General features: G+C 39.9%; 1 protein-coding gene across 1 annotated transcript in view; it reads left to right on the forward strand.

Moving 5' to 3' along the window:
* FREM3 (FRAS1 related extracellular matrix 3) overlaps positions 1-25,355 on the forward strand; it is a 123,282-nt gene that overhangs the window by 82,799 nt on the left and 15,128 nt on the right. Inside the window, exons 7-14 of the mRNA XM_036764999.1 lie at positions 7,411-7,560; positions 10,127-10,336; positions 12,676-12,873; positions 15,906-16,070; positions 16,905-17,087; positions 18,734-18,864; positions 22,332-22,490; positions 24,217-24,517. Of these exons, the coding sequence (XP_036620894.1) occupies positions 7,411-7,560; positions 10,127-10,336; positions 12,676-12,873; positions 15,906-16,070; positions 16,905-17,087; positions 18,734-18,864; positions 22,332-22,490; positions 24,217-24,517 (1,497 nt within the window). The remainder of the gene's footprint in view (positions 1-7,410; positions 7,561-10,126; positions 10,337-12,675; positions 12,874-15,905; positions 16,071-16,904; positions 17,088-18,733; positions 18,865-22,331; positions 22,491-24,216; positions 24,518-25,355) is intronic.

Below are 25,355 nucleotides of genomic sequence, written 5' to 3' on the forward strand. Positions count from 1 at the left end.
GAACAACCTGGATTTATCCTGGAGAAAAGAAGTCTAAAGGAGACTCAATAATCGAGATCCATGTTCTCTAGTCTTCCTTTTGTGGTTCAATTCAAAAGCATTTATCTCTGTTCCCCATTAATATGGAGGGAAGCAGTGTGTGGTACAGAGCAAAAAATACTCACTCTGGAGTCAGCAAACCTGGAATCGAATGCTGCCTCTGAAACTTAACTCGTATGTGACCTTGGACAAGTCACTTCCTTCTCTGGGCCTCAATTTTCTCACCCAGGTGAAGAAATTTCCTCTACTAATGCAGATATCTTCTCTGCAAGTTAGAGTCTTAGAGAGTTGCCAAGAGCCTTGAGAGGTTAAGTGGCTTGTCAGTGTGTGTAAAGGCAGGACTTGAATTATATTGTAGCTGAAAAAATCTAGATGGGACAATTAGAAGAAATTCCTAATGAGCAGAATTTTACTATATTTTAATGCATTGCCAAGGAAGGTTATAATCTTCTCAGAAGACTTTTAAGAATGTGTGTATGTGCGCGCGCGCGTGTATTTCCGGAGTGGTTTAATTACATACTAGTCAAGCCCTCTCATTTCTATAATTGTGGAAACTGAGGTCCAGAAAGCTTCACCAAGGTCACACAGTTGGTGATAGAACTAATATTCTAGCCCCTGAGTTTCTGGGATTTATTTAATATTAGCAAGAATTTAGTTCTTCTTTTAAAGCAGCTCTAGGCTCTGACATATGAAAGCTGTCTGTTTCCAGTGACTGGATAAGCTTCTCATTGTCAGGATTCAAAAGAAGCTACCATCCACCTCTGTTTGACCTCATCATAACGTAAAAGGGCTATCAGTCTTGTTAATTAAACGTTTTATTAAAAACTTAAAAGTAAACATCAACAAAAACTGATTTTCAACTATTCATATTTAAATTCATTCACTTCAACACAAATAGTCCACAATTTTTCATTTACTCCAAGTACCTACAAGAGTTTTTTTTTAATTAGTTTTATTGGTAGCTTTTGTTTTTACATCACAGTAATTTCTGAAAATACCCTTCCTTTCCTGCCACCATGTCCCTTATCTCTTAGAACAGAAAAAAAGTTCATCCTAAAATAACCAATTCACAATGTTTGTAGCATATTGCTAGAGCAATACACCTCATTTCTACTGAGCTGAGAAAATAGTATTTCATTACCTGTTCTCCAGGACCATTACTGTTATTTTAGGTACTCAGCTTCCTTTCAGGGAGATTTTTTTTTGCAATATTTTAGTCATGTATATTGTCCTCCTATTCCCATTTAATTCTGCATCAGTTCATATAAATCTTCCCATGTTTCTTTGAATTTTTCATATCCATCATTCTTTGATGTCTATAATATTCTATTCCATTCATGTGTCACAGTTGGTTGGGTTATTCTCTTTCCAATCATTGGGATTTTTGCCTCTCCTATGAATAGAGTTAGGGTGCATTTCATCCTGGTCCTTTTTTTTTTTTCACTTTTCATCATTTTGTGAAGGTTTTTTCAGATTTCTTTCCATTCATCCCATTTGTCTCTTATTTGTGCATCTGTTGTTGTTCAGTCATTTCAGTCATACCCAACTCTTCATGACCCTGTTTGGGGTTTTCTTAGCAGAGATAATGGAGTAGTTTGCCATTTCCTTCTCCAGTTCATTTTACAGATGAGGAAACTGAGGCAAACATGGTTAAGTGATTTGCCCAGGGTCTAGTAAGTGTCTGAGGCTGGATTTGAACTCGGGAAGATGGGTCTTCCTGATTCCAGGCCTGGCACTCTATCCATTGTGCCACCTAGCTGCCATATCATTCCCTTATAGAACCATGCCATAGTTCAATTTTACTATTTGACATTTAAGTTGATTCTAGTTTTTCGTAGTTACATATTATGCTGCTATGAAAATCTTTGAATCTTTTTTGTTTTTATTATACTATCAGAGTATCATTTCCAAAAATAGAATTACTGGGCCGAAAGTGATGATCATTTTTGTGGCTTTTACTGCATACTGTGTGACTATTGACAAAAACCATTCTAGAACTGCAGTTCCATGACTAATGATTGAATGTAGCTGTTTCTCTACAACCCCACCAACATTGAGTTTTGGGTACACAGTGAGCACTGTATAACTGTTAGCTATTATTATTTTTAATTGCTTTTAAAGGATTGAAAGTCTTTTCAAGAACTCTTAAGGCGAAATTCTCATTCTACAAAGCAGTAACACTATTTAAGCAAGAAAATCTCTTCTAGAATATACGTTTATGTGCATAAGCTAAAAGGCAGAGCTGAAGAACGTGCCAAGCCTTTGATATCGGCTCTTTCTAGGCATTTGAACAATGAAGGTTTTGTAAATTGGATCCTCAGTCCTCTTTGAAGGACTGTGGGTTCCGTATCATTGTCATATTCTTTGTGGGAACATGATCTCTGGGTGTATAGGATAGAACAAAGAATCCGGTTGTTCACCAGTGAACTTTGAAGATACAGATGCAAGCATCTTGCTGCTTCACAACCAAGTTAAAATCTCAAAGAAAGGAGATTGCTGTCTGTGCCATGACAGAATCCCAAATAATAAAATAAATAAAAATAAAATAAGTATAACATTTATTTTATTTTATTTTTATTTCTAAATAAATAAAAAAAGAATACCAAAAAGCAAAAGGACATAAGGGATCCATCCAAGTAAACACTCTCAAATAGGAAAAGCCTATCCAACAAAAATTTAATAGCATATAAGTTAGCGATGTGTTGATAGCATATCAAGTCTTTCAGTAAAGATTATCAGATACAGGGGAAGTGGAGGAAGGGGAACAGAGGCTGTGTGTTTGGAGCTTTGTAGTTAAGTGGGCCGTAGTTAAACCGATAGTTCCTTTATTGGCAATACATGAAAGGCAAAGGAAGGAAGGGAAAAGAATAATCTCAAATGACTTCCTTTGTGTTTGCTGTTCTCTTTATTAAACTGGTGCGTTTCCAGATAGACTACTTCCGTTGCATTTCTCCCCCACCCTATCCCTTCTTTGGCTCCATGTACAAGTTCCAAATTATACAGTTACCTCAGTAAATTGTGACAGCTACTGAGTCGGTCATCATGGAGCAAATTTCAATGACGGCATTCACCACATCCCCTTAATGGAGGGGAAAGATATAAGAGATGAGCTTTCAGAGCCTGACAGAAAATGGTTTTCTTTGGCCCAGGGACAAAGTATAAACCAGGAAGTTATAATCTTATCCTAGGCCTCTGTTCAAAGACATATGATGGTCTGGGCTTTGGGGAAATGAGTTGGAATTAACCTGTTGAAGGTATCATAGACAGTCGAGTGCCTGGGCTACTGGAAAGTTAAAGTGATTTGTCCATGTTCATGTAGTTAGTGTGTCTCAGAGATAGGACTTCATCTCAGGTCTTATCTTCATGCTCATGAGTTTTGACAACAAGAACTCCCCATACAAAGGAAATCACAAGATTTGAACCCAATAAGGTGAATCAGAATAAGGATGGGAGGTGGGAGGAGGGATGACGTTTCATGTGAGCTAGGGAGAAGAGTGTCAAGAAGAAAAGAATATTCAAAAGTATAGAAATCAGGGAAGCAAAAGAGGGGAAATGCATAAGTTTAAGTCTCTTGGGGGCAGGTAGGTGACACAGTGGATGGAGTGCTGTGACTTGAATCAGGAAGGCTCACATTTCTGAGTTCAAATCTCGCCTCAGACACTTACTAGCTGTGTGACCTGGGTAAGTCACTTAACCCCTGTTTGCCTCAGTTTCCTCTTCTGTAAAATGAACTGGAGAAGGAAATGGCAAACCACTCCAGTATTTTTGCCAAGAAAACCCCAAATGCCGTCACAAAAAGTTGGACATCACTGAAACCACTGAATAACAAAAACCCAAGGATCTTTTCTGGTAGCTATGTATACTCTGGAGATCTTTACAAAAAAAGACAGATGGTCTTGCTAATGGAGTTTATGCAGTCCTGCAAGAATTTAGTAGATCAGGGGTGTCAAACTCCAATAGAAATGGGGTCATCAAACTATGTGGATCCCTGCAATGACTTAGAAAACCACATATTAATATTATCTAAATAAATAAATAAAATCCATTTATTTCATTGAGTATTTCCCAGTTCTGTTTTCATCTAGTCTGGGCAGCATTCGAGGGTATACTGGGCCCCGGGTATGGTGACACCTAAACTACTTGGCCCTTCTCGATCACCTCATTCTTGGTTTTCTTGGGGTGCTGAAGACTTCAAGGCTGTGGATGTGGTAGAATAGAAAATGTACCGAGAGTCCAATTCCAACGATAAAGCATAAGGCCTATTTTCATCATGGTAGCATGAAAGACATGCTGATCCTGGGAGTCAGAGGACATTAAGTCAAAATCTCAGGTCTGCTGTTACTACTTGTAGGACTTCAGGCAAGTTACTTCCCTTAGTTTCTTCATTAATACATTGAGAAAGAAGAGGTTGAACTAGACGTTTCTTGATTATCAGTAATGGGGATGGGGGCAGGGGGGAAGAGCATGGGGAAAGGACTGGCCAATGAGGAGCTCAGAGGTGAGAGCGTTTGTTTGCCAAAATCCTATGACCTCTGTATGAGGAACACCATGTTATAGTGGATAGTCAAAAAGGCCTGGGTTCAAGTCCTGACTTTGACATATATTGGCTGTGTGACTCTGGTCAAGAGGCTGTTAACCTCTCAGTCCTCCGGGCAAATGTCAAAGACCAAAAACTGCAAAGCAGGTGCTGATCTGCATCAGTGGAGGGAAGTTCCTCACTGGAATTATGCCAAAGAGATCACAGTTTGGACCCAAAGGAAAGGAAAATCTCTAAATAGGAGGATGTGTCCATGCATGAGAAGCTAGCAACATCTCCACAGAACAAGTGATCATAAAGATGGAGCTGGGAGGGATCTCAGAGGTCATCTAGTCCAGCTCCCTTATTTTATAGAACGTTTATTGTTGTCCAGTTGTGTCTGACTCTGGGACCCTATTTGGGGTCTTCTTGGCAAAGATACTGGAGTGGTTTGCCATTTCCTTCTCCAGTTCATTTTACAGATGAGGAAACTGAGGCAAACAGGATTAAGTGACTTGACCAGGGTCACGCAGCTAGTAAGTGTCTGAGGCCGGATTTGAACTCAGGTCTTCCTGACCTTCCAGACTCCACTGTGCCATCTAGCTATCCCTTTTTAGGGACCTATAGAAGAGAAATGATGTTCCCAAGAACACACAAGTAGTAATTGAAAGAGGTGTGATTTGAACACAGGCCCCCAGACAACAATTCTAATGCTCTTCCCATTACACTAAGTTGCCTTTGTGTCTTAGAGCATCTTGCTTCTCCCGAGAAATTAGCTTCCAGCATATTGACCGCCCATCAACACGAGAAGCCAAAACAAGGACATCAGTCTTCCGTTCCTCACAAACTTAGCTCTACCATGTGGCCCGGCTGTACTTCTCTATTTTGCACCTTAAGAAATGAATTAGGTTTCAGATAACAGTTTGGCTTTCATGATAACTGGCACAGACATCAAGCTTCACCTTCCTCTGGAGGACTGATGAAGAAGCTATCCACCTCCTGACAGAGATGATGGATTCCACATACAGTATGAGACACAAATTTTTGAGGACATGACCAATTTAAGAATTTGTTTTGCTTTACCAGGCATATTTGTTGCAAGGGTTTTCTTTTTTTGTGGGGATTGGGGAAAAGAGAAAAAAGGGGGGCAGGTCAACTTCTCTCAAGCTAATCAGCTCATTTGTTTGGACATGACAGTGGCCAGGGTGTCACCCATGAATGAGAGCTTTTGAACAAATTCCCAGGCCCAGTTCTGGCTTTATTTTTTTAACACAAATCAGGCCAGAGCAGTGGTGGATTCAGTCAAAGGGCCACACTTGAGGACCTAGAGGGCCACGTGGGGCCTCGAGGCCACAGGTTCCCCACCCTTGGCCCAGAGGGTCTGTCCCAAGAGTTTTTATACACTGTCCGTCAGGGATTCTTAACCTGGGGAACAAGGATTTTGGGGACTTCATGAATTTGGATGGGAAAAGGTTGCATCTCTATTTTCCCTAAGTTTTCATTTCCCTTGTGATCCTACATATCTTATTTTATGCATTTAAAAACATTTTTTTTCATGAGAAGTGATTCATGCAATTCATCAGACAGCAAAGGCATCTATGACACAAAGAAAAAGTTTAAAAGGGGCAGCTAGGTGGCACAGTGAGTAGAGCACCGGCCCTGGAGTCAGGAGGACCTGAGTTCAAATTCAACCTCAGACACTTGACACATGTACTAGCTGTGTGACCTTGGGCAAGTCACTTAACCCCAATTGCCCTGCCTAAAAAACCAAAAAAAGAAAAAGGAAAAGCTAAAAAGCTCTCCTGTAGATCATGGCTCCATTTACCTTAAGTATGAGATAGTTTCTTTCTGTTTTCGTAACATGATAGTTGATCCTACATACATGATTGGCTGCCATGTGCAGAAGGAAAGACATTTATTTTACTTCACCCCAGGGGACAGAACCAGAAACAATGGGTGGGATTTGCAAAGGTGCAAATTGAGGCTTGATATTGGGGGAAGAAAATATTTCCTAACAATTCGAGCTTTCCAAAAATTCCCTGAGCTGACAGGAGGTGATGGGTCCCTGTTGCCTTGGAGGTCTTTGAACAAAGGGTAGGCAATCACTTATCAGATGTGTTACAATAGAGATTGCTGTTGTACATGAGCTAGATTTGATGACTGCTAAGGTCCCTTCTGAGTCTCAAACACAATAATGGGCAGGTGCTTACTAAATGCATTTTTAAAATTCAATCATTCATGTGGCTATAAGCTCCATCAGAGCAGAGACCTTGTCTCATCCAAACTTGTATCTTACCCATGAGCAACATAAAGCCCTACATAATAAATATTTGTTTAATCAAATTAAATAATCCAATTCTGCTTTGTCCTTCTTAAAAAACAAAGCATGACAGGAGATCCCTTTACTTCAAAGATAATTAAAACTCCATATATCAATTCTGCCAGGAACAAGGAGAGATTTCCTCTTAGATATCTCTTACATTCTCCCTCCTATCATTCTACAAAGAATTGCTAGGTTTAGAGATTTATAGCCATTTTAGCAATTTCCCACAGGAACCTTTCCAGTACAGAGAGAACTATTTTTTTTTCCTTAAAAGGACAAGCTCATTAAAACCCAACACAAATGACATGTTATCTTGGCTTCATCACCTGGAGTCTTACGGAAATACAATAATGGCAAGTGATATTTTATCGATTTTTTAAAATTCCATCTAATAGTCACAGTATGTAAAGCAGAACCTGGGACAGCTACTGCCAGCCTGCTATTGGGACCCATGCTCAGAATCTGTGGTTCAGAGGCCACAGTAAATTTGCAGGATTGAAACATGCCCATTTTCTCTCCCCTGTCTCTCCAGAACCTGCCCTGTATTTTGAGAATGCTGAATATCATGTTGATGAAAGTGCTGGTTTTGTGGAAGTTTTTGTATGGAGAAAGGGGACTGACCTTTCCAAACCAGCCACAGTCACCATTCAATCAAGGAAAACGGAGCCAGTGTCAGCAGAAGGTGAGAGAAATAGTCAAAGGCAAGTGGGGGGTCTAGTGGAGAAAGAAAAGAAAATTGAAAAAAAGAATAATAAAAGGTTCAGCCTTTTGCATGAGCTCAACAACTTGGCCAGAGATAGCAGGCCGAATCTTCATGAACAAGGCAAAGTAAAGTGGAAAGAATTAAGAACTTGGAATTAGGGTGATCTAAATTCAAAGCCAGCCTCTGACATTTACTAGCTGTATGGGGATGGGTAAGTTACCTATCCTCTGAGCTTTATATAAGAATAAGGCAAACATTGGGCAGGAAAGGGTAAGTCCTGGTTCATGGTATAGAAGGGAAGGTCAAATTGGGAGATAAAAACCAAATAAATAGATAAATAAATGAATGAATGAATAAGTAAATTAATTGAATGAATAAATGGATGAATGAATGAAGTCAGATTGGTAATAAAGCAACTATGGAGCTGAAAAAAGTATGAAAATCAAGTACAGGAACAGAGGTTCAGACCAAGCCAGCAAAGATGAAAAGCAAATTCAGTGAGTGCTTTGGAATTGACCATTTGTTTGACTTGACTTGTTTTCCTAAAGTATTCGTCTTTTTTTTTGTGATGGCTATTGATATTCCCCACTCCCCTCATCCATATACCACCATGCTAGTGTAGTCATGATAGGGTCTCCTGCGTCAGCTACACCTGCCAGCTTGTACAGGAATATCCTTTCTGGGGGTTATCAACCGCTTGTTCCGCAGTGAGGATTCATTAATTCAGTGAGCATTTATTGAGCGCCTAATATGTGCAAACCACTATGGTAGGTGCCAGGAATGCAAAGACAAAAAATGGAACAGCCCCTTAACTTAAAGGGTATAAATTCTACTGGGGTCAGGGGCACACAATATTTACACAGATGAGTAAATACAAGACATATCCAAAGTAAATACTGAGTAATTATCATGTAAGAGTAATTACCGTGTAAGAGCAGGGGGAAAAGCACAATAACAAAGGGAAGATCAGGGAAAGACATAGGATAAAAGATGGTCCCTGGGCTGAGCTTTGATCTATTCAAGATATACTGGAGATTATTTCAGAGAGAAGGAACTAAAATTAAGTGAAACTGGAAAAGGCTTCTTACAGAAGATGAGATTTTACATGAGTTTTGAAGAAAGACAGGAAAGTCAAAAGGTGAAGCTGAGGCGGACAAGTGTTCTAGGCATGAGGACAACACCCAAAGTTAACTTTTTTGGTGGTGGGAGGAAGTTAGCCTATTACGGAGAAACGCAAAATGTGAATTAAGGAAAGCACCACATAGGACTGCTATGAATGCAATTGAATTTAGGCAAGATCCATAGTCATTCAAATAAAACCTTCAGTTCCAGAATCCTGTAATTAATCAGCAACCCTGTTTGCTGCTCTGGGGATGAATTTAAATTCATAGCTTGCTTGAAAACCTGAATACAAATAATGAGGCAGAAGGGAAGAAAGTCTGTTAGTATTGGTTGTCCCATAGCAAGAACTTACATGGTTAAAGTTAAAGCAACTGATTTAAAGTCAGGAAGACCCAGTTTCAAATCCCACCTCAGACAATTTCTAGCTGTGACCACTAGGCCACTTAATGTCTCTTTACCCCAGTTTCCCCCTCTGTAAAATGAGAGGGCTGGACTCGATGGTCTCTAAGATCTCTTTTGGCTCTACAACTACGTGAATTAAGGGAAGTAGCAGGGATTAATGGTTCTCAACTATTCTTTGAGGCTCACAGCAACCCTGTAAGGTCAGCTATCCTAGTATTAGTATCTTCATTCTACAGATAAGGAAACTGAGGCTAGAAGAAGTTAAATGACTTGCTCACAGTCACACAGCTAGTAAGTGGTAGAGTCAAGACTCGAACCCACACCTTGAGACTCCAAATGTAACATTCTGTCCAATGTATCACACAGCCTTAGGTAAAGAACACCTGGGCCCCTACGAGTTTGAGTTTAGAAATGTTTTGATGAATGATGTTTTCTGTGGCTCATCACCCCTATCACTAGGTTTTGTTTTTGTTTCGTTATCTGTTTTTGCCTTGATGTAATGACTTCATGGCTATTTTAATTACTAATAGAAAAGCTACCTAAATCAGAGGGGTCAAATTACAAAATGATTAATGACAGCTTGGCTGAGGGATTGTCCAGACTTCAGAGGCAGAGTCAAAATTGGTTGAATTTTGAAATATTAAGCCAGAAGCCTGACAAAGGTGAGGGATGGAAACTTTATCAAATAAAATGCATAAAAGATCATCGAAAGGTTACAAAATATCAAAGGGAAAAGCTTTTAATTTCAAATGAACGTTGCCTGCAGAGCCTCTGCTCCCATCAGTAAGAGTTTTGCAGTGATGCTAGTAACATGATAGGACTTAACCACACTGATGATGAAGATGTCTTTGTGCAGTCCTTGGTCACCTTCCCCAGGAGATCAGGCCAATGAAATATTATTCCAAGGGATCTGGATGCAGAAAAGAATGATAGGCATTGGGAGGCTATTTGCCTTTCTCAGAAAGAACATTAATTTCAATAAATACTACGACCTCACTCATGATTCTTCCTTTACTGGTAGCTGGCATGGATTATATTGGTGTGAGCCAAAACCTCAACTTTGCTGCTGGAGAAGACATGAAGACTTTCCATGTGACCATTCTAGATGACCTGGGGCAACCTGTCTTAGAGGGTCTGGAGAAGTTTGAATTGGTTCTCTGCATGCCCATGGACTCGGTGCTTGGGGAACCTAGCAAAACTACCATTATCATCAATGACACCGTCACAGACTGTAAGCAGAAAACATTGTCATTGTGTTTTATTTTGTTTTTTAACAATTCATCCAAAAGCAACAGAGATATCAGCTGTGGTTAGAACAAGATATTTCTGGCTAATGGATGGGCATACTAATTGTTTTTTGTATTATGCATTTATGCTAAAATGTGCATATGTATGAGTGAGTGTGTGTGTGTGTGTGTGTGTGTGTGTGTGTGTAGGCATGTTCCATAGAAGTTGTACCCCCATGCCTCATTGTGGCATGGAGGCAGCCCTGGGTTCTAAAAAGCTAGGTTGGCATATCATAAGTTCTGGCAGGCCCTGCCATGCTAACTTTGGGCATGGACCCAGTGAGAGAATACGTATTCCATCTGAGAATCATACCTCTAATACCTGGAGAAGCTCATCAGCAGGTCAGCCCAGGGTAGCAAATTTTTTGGCCACAACTCTCAAAAATCATGGGATTGTAGGAGCATAGTTTTAGAGCCAGAAAGGACCTTAGAGGCCATTGAGTTCAGCCCTCTCCTTTTACAGAGAAGGAAACTGAGGCACAGAGCCATTAAGTGGCCCATCTGTGGTCACACAGCTAGAACGTATTTGAAGTGAGATTGGAACCCGGGTCTTCCTGATTTTAAATCAGTTGGTTTAACTTACGCTGAAAGCTTTTTGTCTCACAAGATTTCTAATCTGCCTCGTTGGAGGAAGCATTCGCATTGATGAAACTGTAGATCTTTGAAGGTATCTAGCGATACACTGGTGGTCAGAAAACTTGTCCTCTGACATCGTCCAGCCGTGTGACCCTGAGCAAATCAGTTCACCTCTATGAGACTCGGATAACTCCCTAAGCACTTTAAGTCATAGACTAGGTGCAGTCTGGGATCTTCCATGGTAATGGAAATTCTCTTTCCCAAAGTTATCCATGCTGATAATATCACAGACTCCTCATATACTCACGTACGTAGAGAGACTATATTGGCGAATAGTTCTACCCTCAAAGAAGTCACAGTTTTCAAAGCTAATTGAAATGCTTAGGAAACTGGAAAACAAAAAAAAAAAAACAAAAAAAAAAATAAAAAAAAAATAAAAAAAAAACAAAAAAAAAATAAAAAATAAAAAAAAAATAAAAAAAAAGGAAACTGGAAAACACAACTACCTAATTTCATAAATTCAGTTATTTCTGTTTTATTGTTATTATTGGTTATATTTATCATAGTCTGAAGGAAGAAAAATGCCTCTCCAATAAATCAATATTTGTTAAGCACCTACTATGTGCCAGACACTGTGCTAAGCACTGGGGTTACAAAAGAGGGCAAAAGACAGTCCCTATCCTCAAGGAGTTCGCAATCTAAGAGGGAGACAACATGCAAACAAGTATATACAAATAATCTATGTACAGGATAAAAAGGAAATAATTAACAGAGGGAAGACACTGGAATGAAGAGTGGTTGGGAAAGGTTTCCTATAAAAGATGGGATAAAAGATAGTACTCCAAAATGTACCTTATTTCCTACTGTGAAATCAGGGCTCATAAGGTCATAGATTTAGATCTGAGACTTTAGAAAATCTGCTCCAACTCCTTCATTTTCCAGATCAATAGATTAATCAACAAGCATTGATTGAATGCCAAGCACTGTCTTAGATACTAGATACAAAAACAAAAGGAAAGTAGTCCCTGCCCTCAAGGAACTTACATTCTATTTGGAGGAAACAACATTTACACGACAGATACGTGCAAAATATAAACAAAGGTAATTTGGGGAAGGAGGTACTAGATTCTGAGGGAGGGGCTATGAGGAAATGAGGCAGCATTTGAGCTGGAACCTAAAAGAAGCTAGGACTTCCAAGGGGTGGGAGGTGAAGGGGGTGCATTCCAGACACAGGGGACAGCCTATAAGAGACCCAAAAAGGAAAACAGGAATGTTACATGTAGACTAGATGAGGCCCAGACAGGTTGAGTGATTGTCCCAAATTCACACAGATGTCAAATAGCAGACCTAGATTTGAACCCAGGTCCTGTGACTCCAAATCTAGTCCTTTCCTCCTATTCCAGGGATGACAGGAAGATGATTGAATTCATTTTTGTAATGTCATCTCAAAAGATTGTTTCAATTCAGCAAACATTTATTTTCTATTGCGTGCCAGACACAGTGTTAGATACTAGAAACATAAAGCCAAAAAAAAAATATACCTGCCTTCCAAGTGCTTATGTTCTACTGGCATTCTTACATTTTTAAAGCATAAAAAGCTCATGAAACATTGAAGTTTTCTTAGTGACTTGAAAAGATTGGTGGTAGGAGATCAACCATTCCACTGTGTAACTTTCTGAATGAAAAGGTTTGGGGTGTTCTCTTCCAGTACCCAAGGTCCAATTCAAGAAGCCCTTCTACACGGGAAATGAAAGAGATGGGCAGGTCAAAGCCATCATCTCCCGCAATGGAGACATCAGCCACAACTCCACAGTACGCTGCTACACTCGCCAGGGTTCTGCCCAGGTGACAGTGGACTACAAGGAAAGGCCCAACACAGATGACTCCATTGTTATTTTTCTTCCAGGTAAGAACTCTGGGTTCGCTTTGATCCCGGAGGTAGCACAGAGTAGCTGCTCAATACCGAAGTATTGAATACTGAATACCAAAGTAAGGGGGAGGGGAGGATATATACATAGATATAGATATATACATAGATACAGATATAGATATAGATATGGATATGGATATGGAAATGGATATGGATATAGATAGATATACATGCTATACACACATATACATATTGATATGTGTCTATATATGTGCATGTGTATATAAACATATGTGCATGCATGTAAGTACAAACGTACGTTGTTATTGTTTAGTTGTTTCTGTCACGTCCGACTCTTCATGACCCCATTCGGGGTTTTTTGGGCAAAGATACTACAGCAGTTTGTCATTTCCTTCTCTAGTTCATTTTATAGATGAGGAAACTGAGGCTAATGGGGTTAAGTGACTTGCCCAAAGTCACATAGCTACTAAATGTCTGAAGCCAGATTTGAACTCACAAAGAGGAATCTTTCTGAATCCAAGTCCGGCACTCTATCCACTGCACCACCTGACTATCCAAATGCACCTATACAATCTATATATTAAATATGTATAATAAATAAAATTATCTACATAATAAATATTGTGTATAATCAGCACATAAATTACATATAAATGTAGGTTTTAATATCTTTCACGTGCATACACATAAATGTTGTTGGAAGGTTATCTATAAAGGTGGTCTCCAAACTTTTTACATTGTGTACCTCTTTCAGTAAAAAATTTTTGAGCATTCACCACCAGTAAATGCATGTTTACTTATGTTATATACATGTACTACTGTACTTATAGTATTTGCAGTATAAACCCCAAAAAACATAATTTTGTATTCTAAAACAAAAAAAATGGAAATTTGAAAAGATGAGATAAAGATCAATCATTCAATAAGCATTTATTAAGCAATTACTATGTGCCTGGCACTGTGCTAAGTGTTGAGACCACAAAGAAAAACCAAAAACAGCCCCTGACCTCAAATAGCTTACATTCTAATAGAGGAGAGAACATATATAAATTAGAATATGCAAGATAAATAGAGAGTAGATGAAAAGTAACCTGAGAGGCGATGACACTAACATCTGGGAGTACCAAGAGAGGTCTCCTGGAAGAGGTATTGCTTAAGCTGAGTCTTAAAGGAAACCACAGATTCTAAGAGTCAGAGATTGAGAGGGAGAGCATTCCATGCCCAGGAAAAAGGAAAGGCAAGTAGGCCAATATATCTGAATCCTACAATGTTTAAGGGGAGTAGAAAGAAAGAAGATTGGAAAGGTAGGGAGGGGCTAGTTCAGGAAAAGTTTTAAATTCCAAATGGAGAACTTGAAATTTTATTCTGGAGGTGGTAGGGAGTCCCTGAAGTTTATGGAGTAGGAAGGGTAACACGGTCAGACCTGATTTTTGAGAATATCACTTTGGCATCTGTGTGGAAGGTGGATTTGAGCAGAGGGAGACTTGAAGAATGGAGACCAATTAGAAACCCATTGCAATAGTTCGGGTAAGAAGTAATGAGGACCTGAATTGAAGTGATGGCCATACAAGAGGAGAGAAGAAGGCATATGCAAGATGTTGTGGACATGGACTGTGGTAGCTGGTGAGTTGAAGTGAGGGAAAATAAGAGATCAAAGAGAATGCCGACATTATGCAGTGAGTGCTCACGCTATGGCTAAATTACAAATGCCCAAGGGGACCGTTCCAGGGCAAAAATGATAGTGGAAAGGGAAGAATGAAAAAATAATTACTTTAGCCAGAAAAGAATTTATGGAGCCACTGTGTTAATCAAAGGCAAACATAAACCAGTCAATCTTAAAGATTTCTTTGAAGTGGGGCAGATGACATGTATGTGATGCAGGGCAGCCAAAGTTGAACGAGGCTATTGCTTCTTTGATTTCTTTTCTCCTCATAACTCCCATCAAGAACAAATTATAGGACTTTTTTCTAATTTCTCAACATTGCAGCTTATCCCAGGACCATGGAATTTGATTGAGTGGAACTGGAATCCGAGGAAGAAAAACTCACCAAATTAGCTGCTTGTAGGGATACAATGAGAATAAAGAAAAAAGTGTGTTTAAAAGGGCTTTCAGCTCTGGTGAAGAAATGTCCTGCATAATTCTGGGTTGGGAGAAGGGCATTTTTTGGTCAGCATTTTGTTTTCATGTTGGGATAACTTTTCCATGTTAGAAGTGGGAGGTAACCTAAAGCCACCCAATCGTCCCATGGACATGTGAGTAATTAAAGTGTTATATGATGTATATAACTTGATAAAAATTGAGATCATGGGAGGGGAAGAGTAGGGAAGTAGGAAAGTGCTAAGGGGTTGGGAGACAGGGATTCTGAGATATCTTGATCAGTTCCAGTAGAACCATGGTGAGGTGCTGAGAAGATGAGGGAAGGTGAATATGGGCCATTTTTAAAGGATGGGAGTTGGGACCCTCCTGGGGTGCTGAGTGGTGTTGAGAAGACAGTGAGAGAAGGTGAGGGACCATGGGCAGGCAAAGTAGAAGGGATGAAGGAACTAGTGAGGAGAAGCTAGACACCCTTCTCCTGGATGGAAAAGAAATGGAGGTGGGTAAAAGGAATTAGAAAGAGGGAACTAAGGGAGAGGGGAACAAAAATGTGGTGCAACTGAAACAGTGTCAGATTTGGAATCAGATTACCTAGGTTTGAATCTCAGCCCTACTACCTAACTCTCTGTGTGACTTTGTGCAAATCGCTTCACCCAAGGGGGCCTCAGTTTCCTCATCTGTAGAATTAGAGTTGAATTAAATGGAAATAAGGATCTTTGAGCTCTAAGTCTATGATCCTATTATGCTGGCTTTCTTTTCTGGGCCATTCTGGGCCTTATACATTCCTCATGTATAAAATAAGGGGTTGAAGGATCCCTATGATCCTTTCCGTGATTTTTCAAAGTGCTACAAATTTGTTAACATGGTGTCATGAGTGGTTCTCAACGACTTATGTTGTATACGTTCCATGGCATTTCATGCAGCTGTTTCTTTCTCTTCTGTCTTTGTGTAGGAGAGACAGAGAAAGCCTGTGTGGTGACCTTAGAGGATGATTTCATTTATGAAGACGATGAAGAGTTCAGGCTTATACTTGGCACCCCAAAAAGCAGCTCTGCCTTTGGTGCCTCTGTTGGAGAGCAAAAAGAGATGCTTATCAGGGTCAAGGATGAGGAAGACAGTGAGTTTTTAGCCTCTTACTACCTTTGTGGATAGTGAACTTAATCATTGTCAGCCCCAGACATTAGGTGACTGCCAAGTTCTAAATATTTGCTCAGAGGTTTTTCTAAGTCCAAAAATACAATCTAAAATTGACATCATTTCTATTTTTTGTTGAAAGAATTATTTCAATTCATTCAAGGGAGCCAGGATTTCTACAGATTTTCACCCTGAAATGTCTCCCAACTATGTCTAGCAAACTAATTTGTGTAGAAGAGGACTCCAATGATGTTTGAAGCTGAATAAACCAAGTGGAACCAAATATATACACAGATACATTTACCAATGGCAATCAGATGATTTTGTCACAGTCATCATGGAATGATCCATTTGTAATCACGCTATATTCAGTGAGGTTGCTTGAAATGGGCTAGCCTGGGTATTAGACACCTACTTCCTAGAATCAACACACTACTACTGTAGAAGTCATAGAATGATCTAATAATAAACTGGTAACTCAGATAGGCTATCACTCATGACCAGGAGGGGAGCAGAGTCATCATGGCAGCCTTTTCCAAATGTGCTGCATTAGTCAAGAAAATGATGACCCTTAACTCCACCCAGAAGTTAGTTCAAGGGTTAGAAATTGGCAGCCTTGAATCTAATGGAAAATGTCTGCAAGTACTTTGCAAAATCGCTAGGCTTAAAAACCATGATGGGGATTTGGAAACAGAGAAGCTATTCCTCTATTTTTATATACTCTTTGCATTTCTGGTGCCTAGCTTTTGGATCAACCTGATGTCCTAAGGTGAGCCTCTATAAGTAGGGTTTAAGTGTCTTTCCATTGCCTTTCCAGAGCCAGTGATCAAGTTCTCCAAAGGCAAGTACAGCGTCCAGGAGCCTCAGCACCCCGGGGACAGTGCTGTGCTCAGAATCCCAGTGGTGCGCCTGGGGGACACCTCCAAAGTGTCTGTGGTAAGGACCCACACAAAGGATGGTTCAGCAGCCTCTGGGGAAGACTACAACCCTGTGTCAAAAGGTGAGAAAACAAGTCTTGAGCAAGACAAACATGCTCACAAGGTATGCTTGCATCATTAGTAATACGAGGATGGACTGATATCAGTCCCTTCTGCTCCCTCGAAGGTTCAGCTACACCAGCCTACTTTGTGATCCCTCCCACAAGGACACTCCCCCTCCGTCCAGTCTTTACACTGTCTGTTCCCACGACTGGTATACTCTCTCTCCTCACCTCTGCCCTTTTGATTCCTTGGCTTCCTTCAAGAAGAAGAACGATACCATCATAATTATATATAACATAAAGTAATACAACGATATTAATTGAATTGTCATTAATGATAAATGGCATATAACAATATAATGATAACGAATATGTAACAATGATATATAAAAATAGGATACATAATATAATTATATTAATTCATCATTAATGACAAATTATAAAAATAGAATAATTCTGATCATAAGATCATTGGCTCAAAGACTTAAAGGCATAAAGGAACTTAAAGGTCATCTAGGTCAACCTCTTTGTTTTATCAGGGAGGAAAGTGAGCCCAGAGAGGTCAAGTAAGTTTTCAGAAAGAGGTGGTTAATTAAATCAAGCCCACAAGTCATGCCAAGATTCTATTTTGCACAGTGAATTTTGGCCTTACAAAGGGGAACAATTAATAACTCATATTCTAGAATACTTTAAGGCTGACAACAACACTATGAAATAGGTAGCACAAGTGTCCTCCTGCTTTTTTTTAATTCTATGTTTTCAGTGGTATAGGGAACTCCCAGGTGAGGAAACTCCCTCCCTCTACCAATGCAAATCAGCACCTGCTCAGAAGCTTATTATAGTAATTATAGAGGCACCTGGGGCTCTGAGCAGTGAAGTGACTTGCCCAAGGTTACACAGCTAGTAATAATAATAATATTATTTTAATAACATTAATAATTAATAATTTTAATAACGACATTTATATAGTGCTTTAAGGTTTGCAAAGCAGATTACAAATATCATCTCATTTTATCCTCAGCAAGACCCTTAGTAGGCTCTCTTATTATCCCTATTCTACAGATGAGGAAAGTAAGGCAGACAGTAGGTAAGTGACTTGTGCAGGGTCACATAAGCTAGAAAGTTTTTGAGGCTGTATTTGAATGCAGGTCTTCCTCATTCAGAGGTCAGGTCTCTATCCTCTATGCCATGCTGCCCCTCTATCCCCCTTGTGACAGATGGGTAAATTTCATAGTCAGTGAGTATCAGAACCAAGACTCAAGTCCAGATGTTCTGACTTACAGTTCACTGCTCTTTCTAAGACATCAGGCAGATAACTTATGTACCCCCTTCATGCCTGATTCCTGTCACTGCCCCTTAGTCTCTCCTCCACTGCTAAGTAGTAATGAATTTCCCAAAGGAGCTGGGCAAGAAGAAAAAAATGAGGAGGAAATAATAGACCTTCAATGGAACTGGGATTGGTACTGGGTCTGGTCTGGGAATTTAAAGATCTGAGTTTTAGTCCCAAGCGTGCTGTAGGAACTCAACAGACTTCTTCACCTTTGTGTGCCTCTGTTTCCTAAGTGTTTTAAACAAATTCCTATATGTTATGAATAGACCAGGCTTATTGGGAGAGAGGGAACTTGGAATAAAGATTAATTTTGTTTTCCTTTTCTTCTCCCTTTCAGATATTGAGTTCAAGGAAGGAGAAACTGAACACTTTATAGAAATTGAAGTCTTATATGATGGCATAAGGGAAATGAGAGAAGCATTGACAGTTCACCTGAAACCAGATGAAAATATGGTGGCAGAGATACAGGTTATTGCAATTTGCTGACCAAAGACACTTCCTAAAATTCTAGTTTGGCAAATCACACTAACCCTTTAGTCATTAAAATACTGAGGCATTTTTCAACCTCCGGCTTCCCCAAAACCAATCAAATTTATCCATTCATCTCTGCATCCTACAAGAGAAACAGCAGGGGCCATCATAATGTCACTAGAATTGTGGGAGAGCAATTATATGATACAAAGAATGAGTACATTGTGTCTAGCAAAATTTTACTGTTGAATATATATACATACATATGTGTGTGCATATATGTGTGTGTATATGTACATACATATGTATGTATTTACATATGTATATACATATGCATGTATGTATATATAGCTGTAAATATACACATTTTAATTCTTTGAAAAGATAGGATCCCTGCATGGTGTATATATATGGTCACTGAGGTTCACAGCTTTGAAGTCACCCTAAACTCCTAACTCTCACTCATCCCAAACATCCAATCAGTTACCAAACTTTGTCATTTCTACCATCACAAAATCTCCACTGTGCTTCCCTTCTCTCAAAGCACATAGCTACCATGCTTGTTCAGGCCCTCACCCATCACCTGTCACCTAGACTACTGCAACAGCCTTCTGATTGGTGGTATAGCTACAATTCTCTCCTCACTCCAATCCGGGTTCCACTCAGTTGCCAAAGTGATTTTCCTGAAGCGTGGGTCTGATCATATCACCTCCACCTATGCTGGATTAGATAGCATTTATTAAGCTCTTACTATGTTTTGAGCACTGAGGATACAACCACAAGTAAGTGATTACATTCTGAGAAAAAACAACACATAAAAGGGAGCTGGGAAGGGGGAGGGGGGTGACCTGAGAGTGAAGTGGAGGGCTAACCTAGGCAAAATAAAATGAAAGCTCACCAATCAGAGCCTATGGTGGTTCTACCCGTAGAGTCCAAGTTTTAGACGTTGAAGGACATAGAGGTCATGGATAGCTCGCTATGGAGAAATCAATAGCTCCCTATTACCTCTAGTCAATAAAAACTTTTAAAAAACCACTTACAGCCTCATCCCTGCCTATCATTCTGGTCTAATACTTTACTCACACACACTCTGTGGTCCAGCCATGCTGGCCTACATACCATTCCTCATACATGATGGTCTATCTTCCAATTCATGTACTTTTGCTCCGGTTGTCTCCCATCCCTGGAATGCTATCAACCTTCACTTCTATACCTTAGCTTCCTTAGCTTCCTTCCAGACTCAATCGAAATGCCACCTTCTACAGGGGATATTTCCTGGTATTCTCAGCTGCCTGAGTCCTCCCCTTGAAGATTTTCTTCCATCAAGGATCAAAAAAAAAACTAAAAAAGATTATCTTCTATTTTCTCTGTATCTTTATGTACCTATTTCCATACATCTTGTCCCTCCCATTAGAATATAATCTCCTTGAAGGTAAAAGATTATTTTTGCCTTCCTTTGTAACCCCAGCACTTAGCCTGGTACATTTATTAACATGTTTTTGATTGTTTGCTTGATGGGTTGGTTGATTGACCAGTCTATTAACCTGAATTCCAGTTAGGATAATCTCATTCACCAATGCTTTGGGATAAAACGGAGTTTACTTTTATCCTGAACTTCAGCATACTCTGCAGGTATACGTAAAATACCTAAGCAAAAGTTTTAGTCATATGAAAAATAAAAACTATGAGTGTAACAGCTCATCCTCTGTTTTCCAGAGAATCACAGAATCAAAGGGACCTTAGCATACCTGAACAAGAATCCTTCTACAAGAGGTGCAGGCCAGTTGAATCACGCTCTTTTATACAGACTAGAAGAAAGGAAATTAATGTGAATCCAGCTGTTGTTGTTGTGTCTGAGTTTTCATGGCCCCATTTGGGATTTTCTTAGCAGAGATGCTGGAGTAGTTTACCATGCCTTCTCCAGCTAATTTTAAAGATGAGGAAACTGAGGCAAGCAGGGTAAAGTGACTTGCCCAGGGTCACACAGCCTAGTAAGTGTCTGAGGCCAAATTTGAACCCAGATCTTCCTGACTCCAGACCAGACACTCTATCCATTGGGCCATCTAGCTACCCCATAGATCCAGCTAAATTGACTAAAAGATATCCTTGCTTCTTTAATCTGTGCATTATATCTATCTCCAAACTTCTCCCTCCAAAAGAAGATGGCTTACTTATCCTGCAACAACTTCCCTGATAGCTGGTTATCTAACATTTGTTTAAAGACTTCTATTGTATTTTTCCTTTTTTTAAAGTGTTATTGTTTTTTTTCAGTTATCAATTGAATTAATATTGAATCGATTGTATTTCCTTCCCATACCCCTAGAAGGAAAGAAGAGAAGGAAGGGAGGAAGGAAGGAAGGAAGGAAGGAAGGAAGGAAGGAAGGAAGGAAGAAAGGAAGGGAGGGAGGGAGGAATGAAGGAAGGAAGGAAGGAAGGAAGGAAGGAAGGAAGGAAGGAAGGAAGGAAGGAAGGAAGGAAGGAAGGAAGAAAAAGGGAGGGAGGGAGGAGCAGAGGAATGGAGAAACAGAGGAATGAAGGAAGGAAGTAGGAACGAAAGAAGGAAGCAAGAAAGAAAGAGAAAAGAAAGAGAAAGAAACAGAGGCAAAAATAGAGAGGCAGAGATACAGTGAAAGAAGGAAAAGGAAAACATAATCTTACATTGGTCATTTCCAAAAATAAACTCATTCAGCACATCAGTGTAGAGAAACCTACTTCCTCCTAAGATGGCCCCATCCACTTTTGGTTATTTCTCATTCTTAGAAAGTTTCTTCTTCTATCAAATCCAAATTAGCCTCTTTGTCACTTTCACTCTTTGCTCTTGGTTTTGCCCTCTGGGGCCAAGCAGAGAGAGTCTAATCTCTCGTCCATCAATCGATTCAACAAGCATTTATTCAGTGTTTGCTATGTGCCAATCACTGTTCCATGGGACAACTCCACATCATAACCGTATTATTAATCACTCAGACGGTGACTGAGGGAGCTTGTAGAATTAATATCCATGAAGATCAGTAGAGTAAGGAAGAGAGCTTATTTACTGTGGGTGCTTTAGACATGATCTTTTTCCAGAGAGAAATAATAAGAATAATTCCTGGGAGAAACCTCACAGTTCTCTGGTTCTTTCCTGACTAGAGGTCATAAAAATTAAATTCCCAATTATGATCATCTTTGGGTGGCTTTCTTGCACCCATCCCCAATAAAGCAAGAAGAAATAAATGGTATGTACGGATGACTCTGGTGAGATCCTGGCCATCCGGGCTCTTTGATGAGCATCAAACACTTGGAGCCACCAAGTGTGGCCCCACATAGTCCACCCAAATCAGAGTATGGGCAAACAAAACAGGCAGATGAACAACGGAGAATTAGAATGAAAAACTAAGGAAAATCATTGCTGTGATCTAGCTTTGCCAACTCTGCTCTTCTGGAAAAACCTTTCCTTTAATAGTCCTTCTTGTCCTATATTTCAGATGAATAAAGCCGTCGTGTACATTGAAGAAGTGGACAGTGTTGCAGATGTCACCTTTCCAGCCATTCCCCAAGTCGTCTCACTCCTCATGTACGGTGATGCATCTGCAACCAAAGAGAAACCTAGCCCACCACCCGGCTACCCCGTTGTGTGTGTGACGGTAGGACCTGTTGCCCTGAGCTCTGCTCCATGCTAAAAAAAAAATCTATTGATCCACCCAAAAGGTCTCTTGAAATAATCAAATGCGACTATTAATATGCAGTGCTTTGCAAATGTCAGCTATCATAATTGTTATTATTATTAATTATTATTGTTAATTTTGCTTCCCATACTGATCAGTGCCAGAGGTATAATGCACCTGAGAGCAACGAGCATTAATCAGTTAAACAGGCCAGCATTTATTAAGTGCCTACAGTGTGCCAGGCCCTGTATTGGATATGAGATACAAATACAAAGCATGAAAAAAAAATTGCTCCCTCAAGGCTTCCATTCTATTGGGAAGATGGGATGTATATGCATAAGTATATGCAATAAACACGAATTAAATATAAAAAGGTTAAATGCAAAGGTAATAAGGAAGAGAGGGCAGTTGATGGAATCAGGAAAGGCTTCACTTTTTGGTCTATGAAAGCAGGGGCTGGTTTGTTGCTGTTGTTTTTGCCTTTGTATCCCCAGAGCTTAGCTCAGTACCTGGCACATAGTAGGCACTTTATAGTTGCTTGCTGACTGGACTTGTTTAAGCTGTATTTTAAAGGAAGAGAGGGAATCTGAGGTGGAGGTGAAGAAGGCACATTCCAAGCATGGGAAATGGGGAATACGAAAGCATGAAGGCAGAGATACACAATGCCCCTGTGAGAAACTAGAGAAAAGGACAATTTGGCTGGGCCTTAAAGTAAGGAATGGCTAATGAGGCTAGAAACCTAGGATGGGGCCAAGTTGTAAAGGGCTTTAAAAGCCAGACAGAGGAGTGTTTGTTTTATCCTTGAGGCCATATACAGAGCCCCTGGAGTTTATTGAATAGGGAAGTAACGTGGTCAGACCTGAGCTTAAAAAAAAAGTAATTTGGCGGCTATGCCAGAGTTGGATTGGAGGGGGAAGGGACTAATTAGGATGCCGTTGCAATAGACTAAGCATCAGTTGCTTAGAGAAAAAGTTCTCAGTTGCATTTTCGGTTTTATTAAAACTCCCACTCACCCATAACCTGATTTCCATTAGGCCTGTCCTAGTTAATTTCAGGCTTTTGGTTTATTGCCCATGCTAATTTATATGATTACTCTAGTGTCTGTGTTTAAATTCTGTGTTGCTTAAGTGACTTGATATTTTTAAATGTCTGTAATGTAGAATAGCTTATATTATATGCACATGAATGCTAATATCAAATATTATTACCCATGAGGCCTTCCCTAATGCCTACCCCATCCCAATTACTTCGTATTAATTTTATATATTTTTTTCATTTATTTTCCTCCAATAGAATATAATCTCATAATTTCATTTGTGTCTGACTATGACCCCATTTGGAGTTTTCTTGGCAAGATACTGGAGTGGTTTGCCATTTCCTTCTCCAGTTTATTTTACAGCTGAGGAAACTGAGGCAAACAGGGTGAAGTGACTTACTCAGGGCCACAAAACTAGTAAGTGTCTGAGGCTGGATTTGAACTCAGGAAGAGGAATCTTCCTGACTCCAGACTTGGCACTCTATCCACTGTGTCACCCAGTTTCTCCTCCTGGAAAATAAGGACTCTCTGGTTTTTTGTCTCGGTATGCCCACAGCTTGCCAAGAAGTTCTAGTTTATAAATGTGTAAGTATACAAATCATGCACAATAATATATAAATTCAAGGTATACTGCTTCTCTCACCCCATCGTTTCTCTTCCTTATTCTAGGCATGCAACTCCAAGTATCCAGACTATGGCAAGACAGGGTCCATTTGCACAGTGGAAAACATTAATGACACCTTGACCCTGTATCGGTGGCTGGTTGGTGCTCCAGCCAGCAGCACTGGAGTCACCAGTCCCATGCAAGAAATAGATGCCAACACTTTCTTCACCAACACCAAGTCCATTACCCTTGACTCCATCTACTTCCAAGCTGGGTCGAGGGTACAGTGTGCCGCACGGGCTGTTAGTAAGAGTGGCGATGTGGGGCTGGAGCTTCTGAGTTCAGTCATAACTGTCAGCAAAGACGGTGAGTGGTAAGATACTAAAGAGTAATCTGTGGTATGGAAGGAAATCCCAGGGCTCTCTCTGTTAAGAAGAGGGCATTATAGAAGTTATAATCCTTGAATTCTCTGAGAGCTTGTATGTGTCCAACAGATTCTGCATGTAGGAGATATCGTAACCTCCCATTCATCAAGCATCCAGAAAAAGGTCCAATAACTCAGATTTTTGTTTTTGTGCATTTGTCCGTTTTGCCTCCTCTATGCTGAGAAAGAAACAAATGACTAATAAACGAGATGGCAGGGATTTACTCACCAAAGCAATATTGGATGGACACAGATCCAAACTAATCTCACATCTTCTGTATCTTCACTATCATTCCATAACTTTAATTTTTTTACATCATAATCATTTCTAGATATCTCTCTACCACCACCACTGAACCTTTGCTTATACAAAATAAGAGGAAAAAATACACACAGCCAGTTAAGCAAATCCAACTGATATGGTGTAGACAGCATTCTACATTCTTATTCTCCCACATCTCTACTGAACTTGAAGTCACTAGTATTCTTGGCTGCCATATCACACTGTTGGTTTATATTGAGCTCAAAAGTGCTCTAAACCCCCACCCAATCTTTTTCAGACAAGCTGCTATCTAGCCATACTGCCTTCATCTTGTGCTTGTGAAGCTGATTTTTTTAACCTAACTTTACATTTATCCCTACTTAATTTCATCTTATTAGAGCTACTATGTTGTTCTAGCCTGAACTTCATGGCATGGGCAATGGTATTTGTCTATGATCCCCCATCACGAGTTTTCCCCTTGTATTAACAGATTCCTTTGTAGCCAATAGGAGAGCCTC

This window comes from Trichosurus vulpecula, chromosome 6 (assembly GCF_011100635.1).
Source record: "Trichosurus vulpecula isolate mTriVul1 chromosome 6, mTriVul1.pri, whole genome shotgun sequence".
In the NCBI taxonomy this organism is placed as follows: domain Eukaryota; kingdom Metazoa; phylum Chordata; class Mammalia; order Diprotodontia; family Phalangeridae; genus Trichosurus; species Trichosurus vulpecula.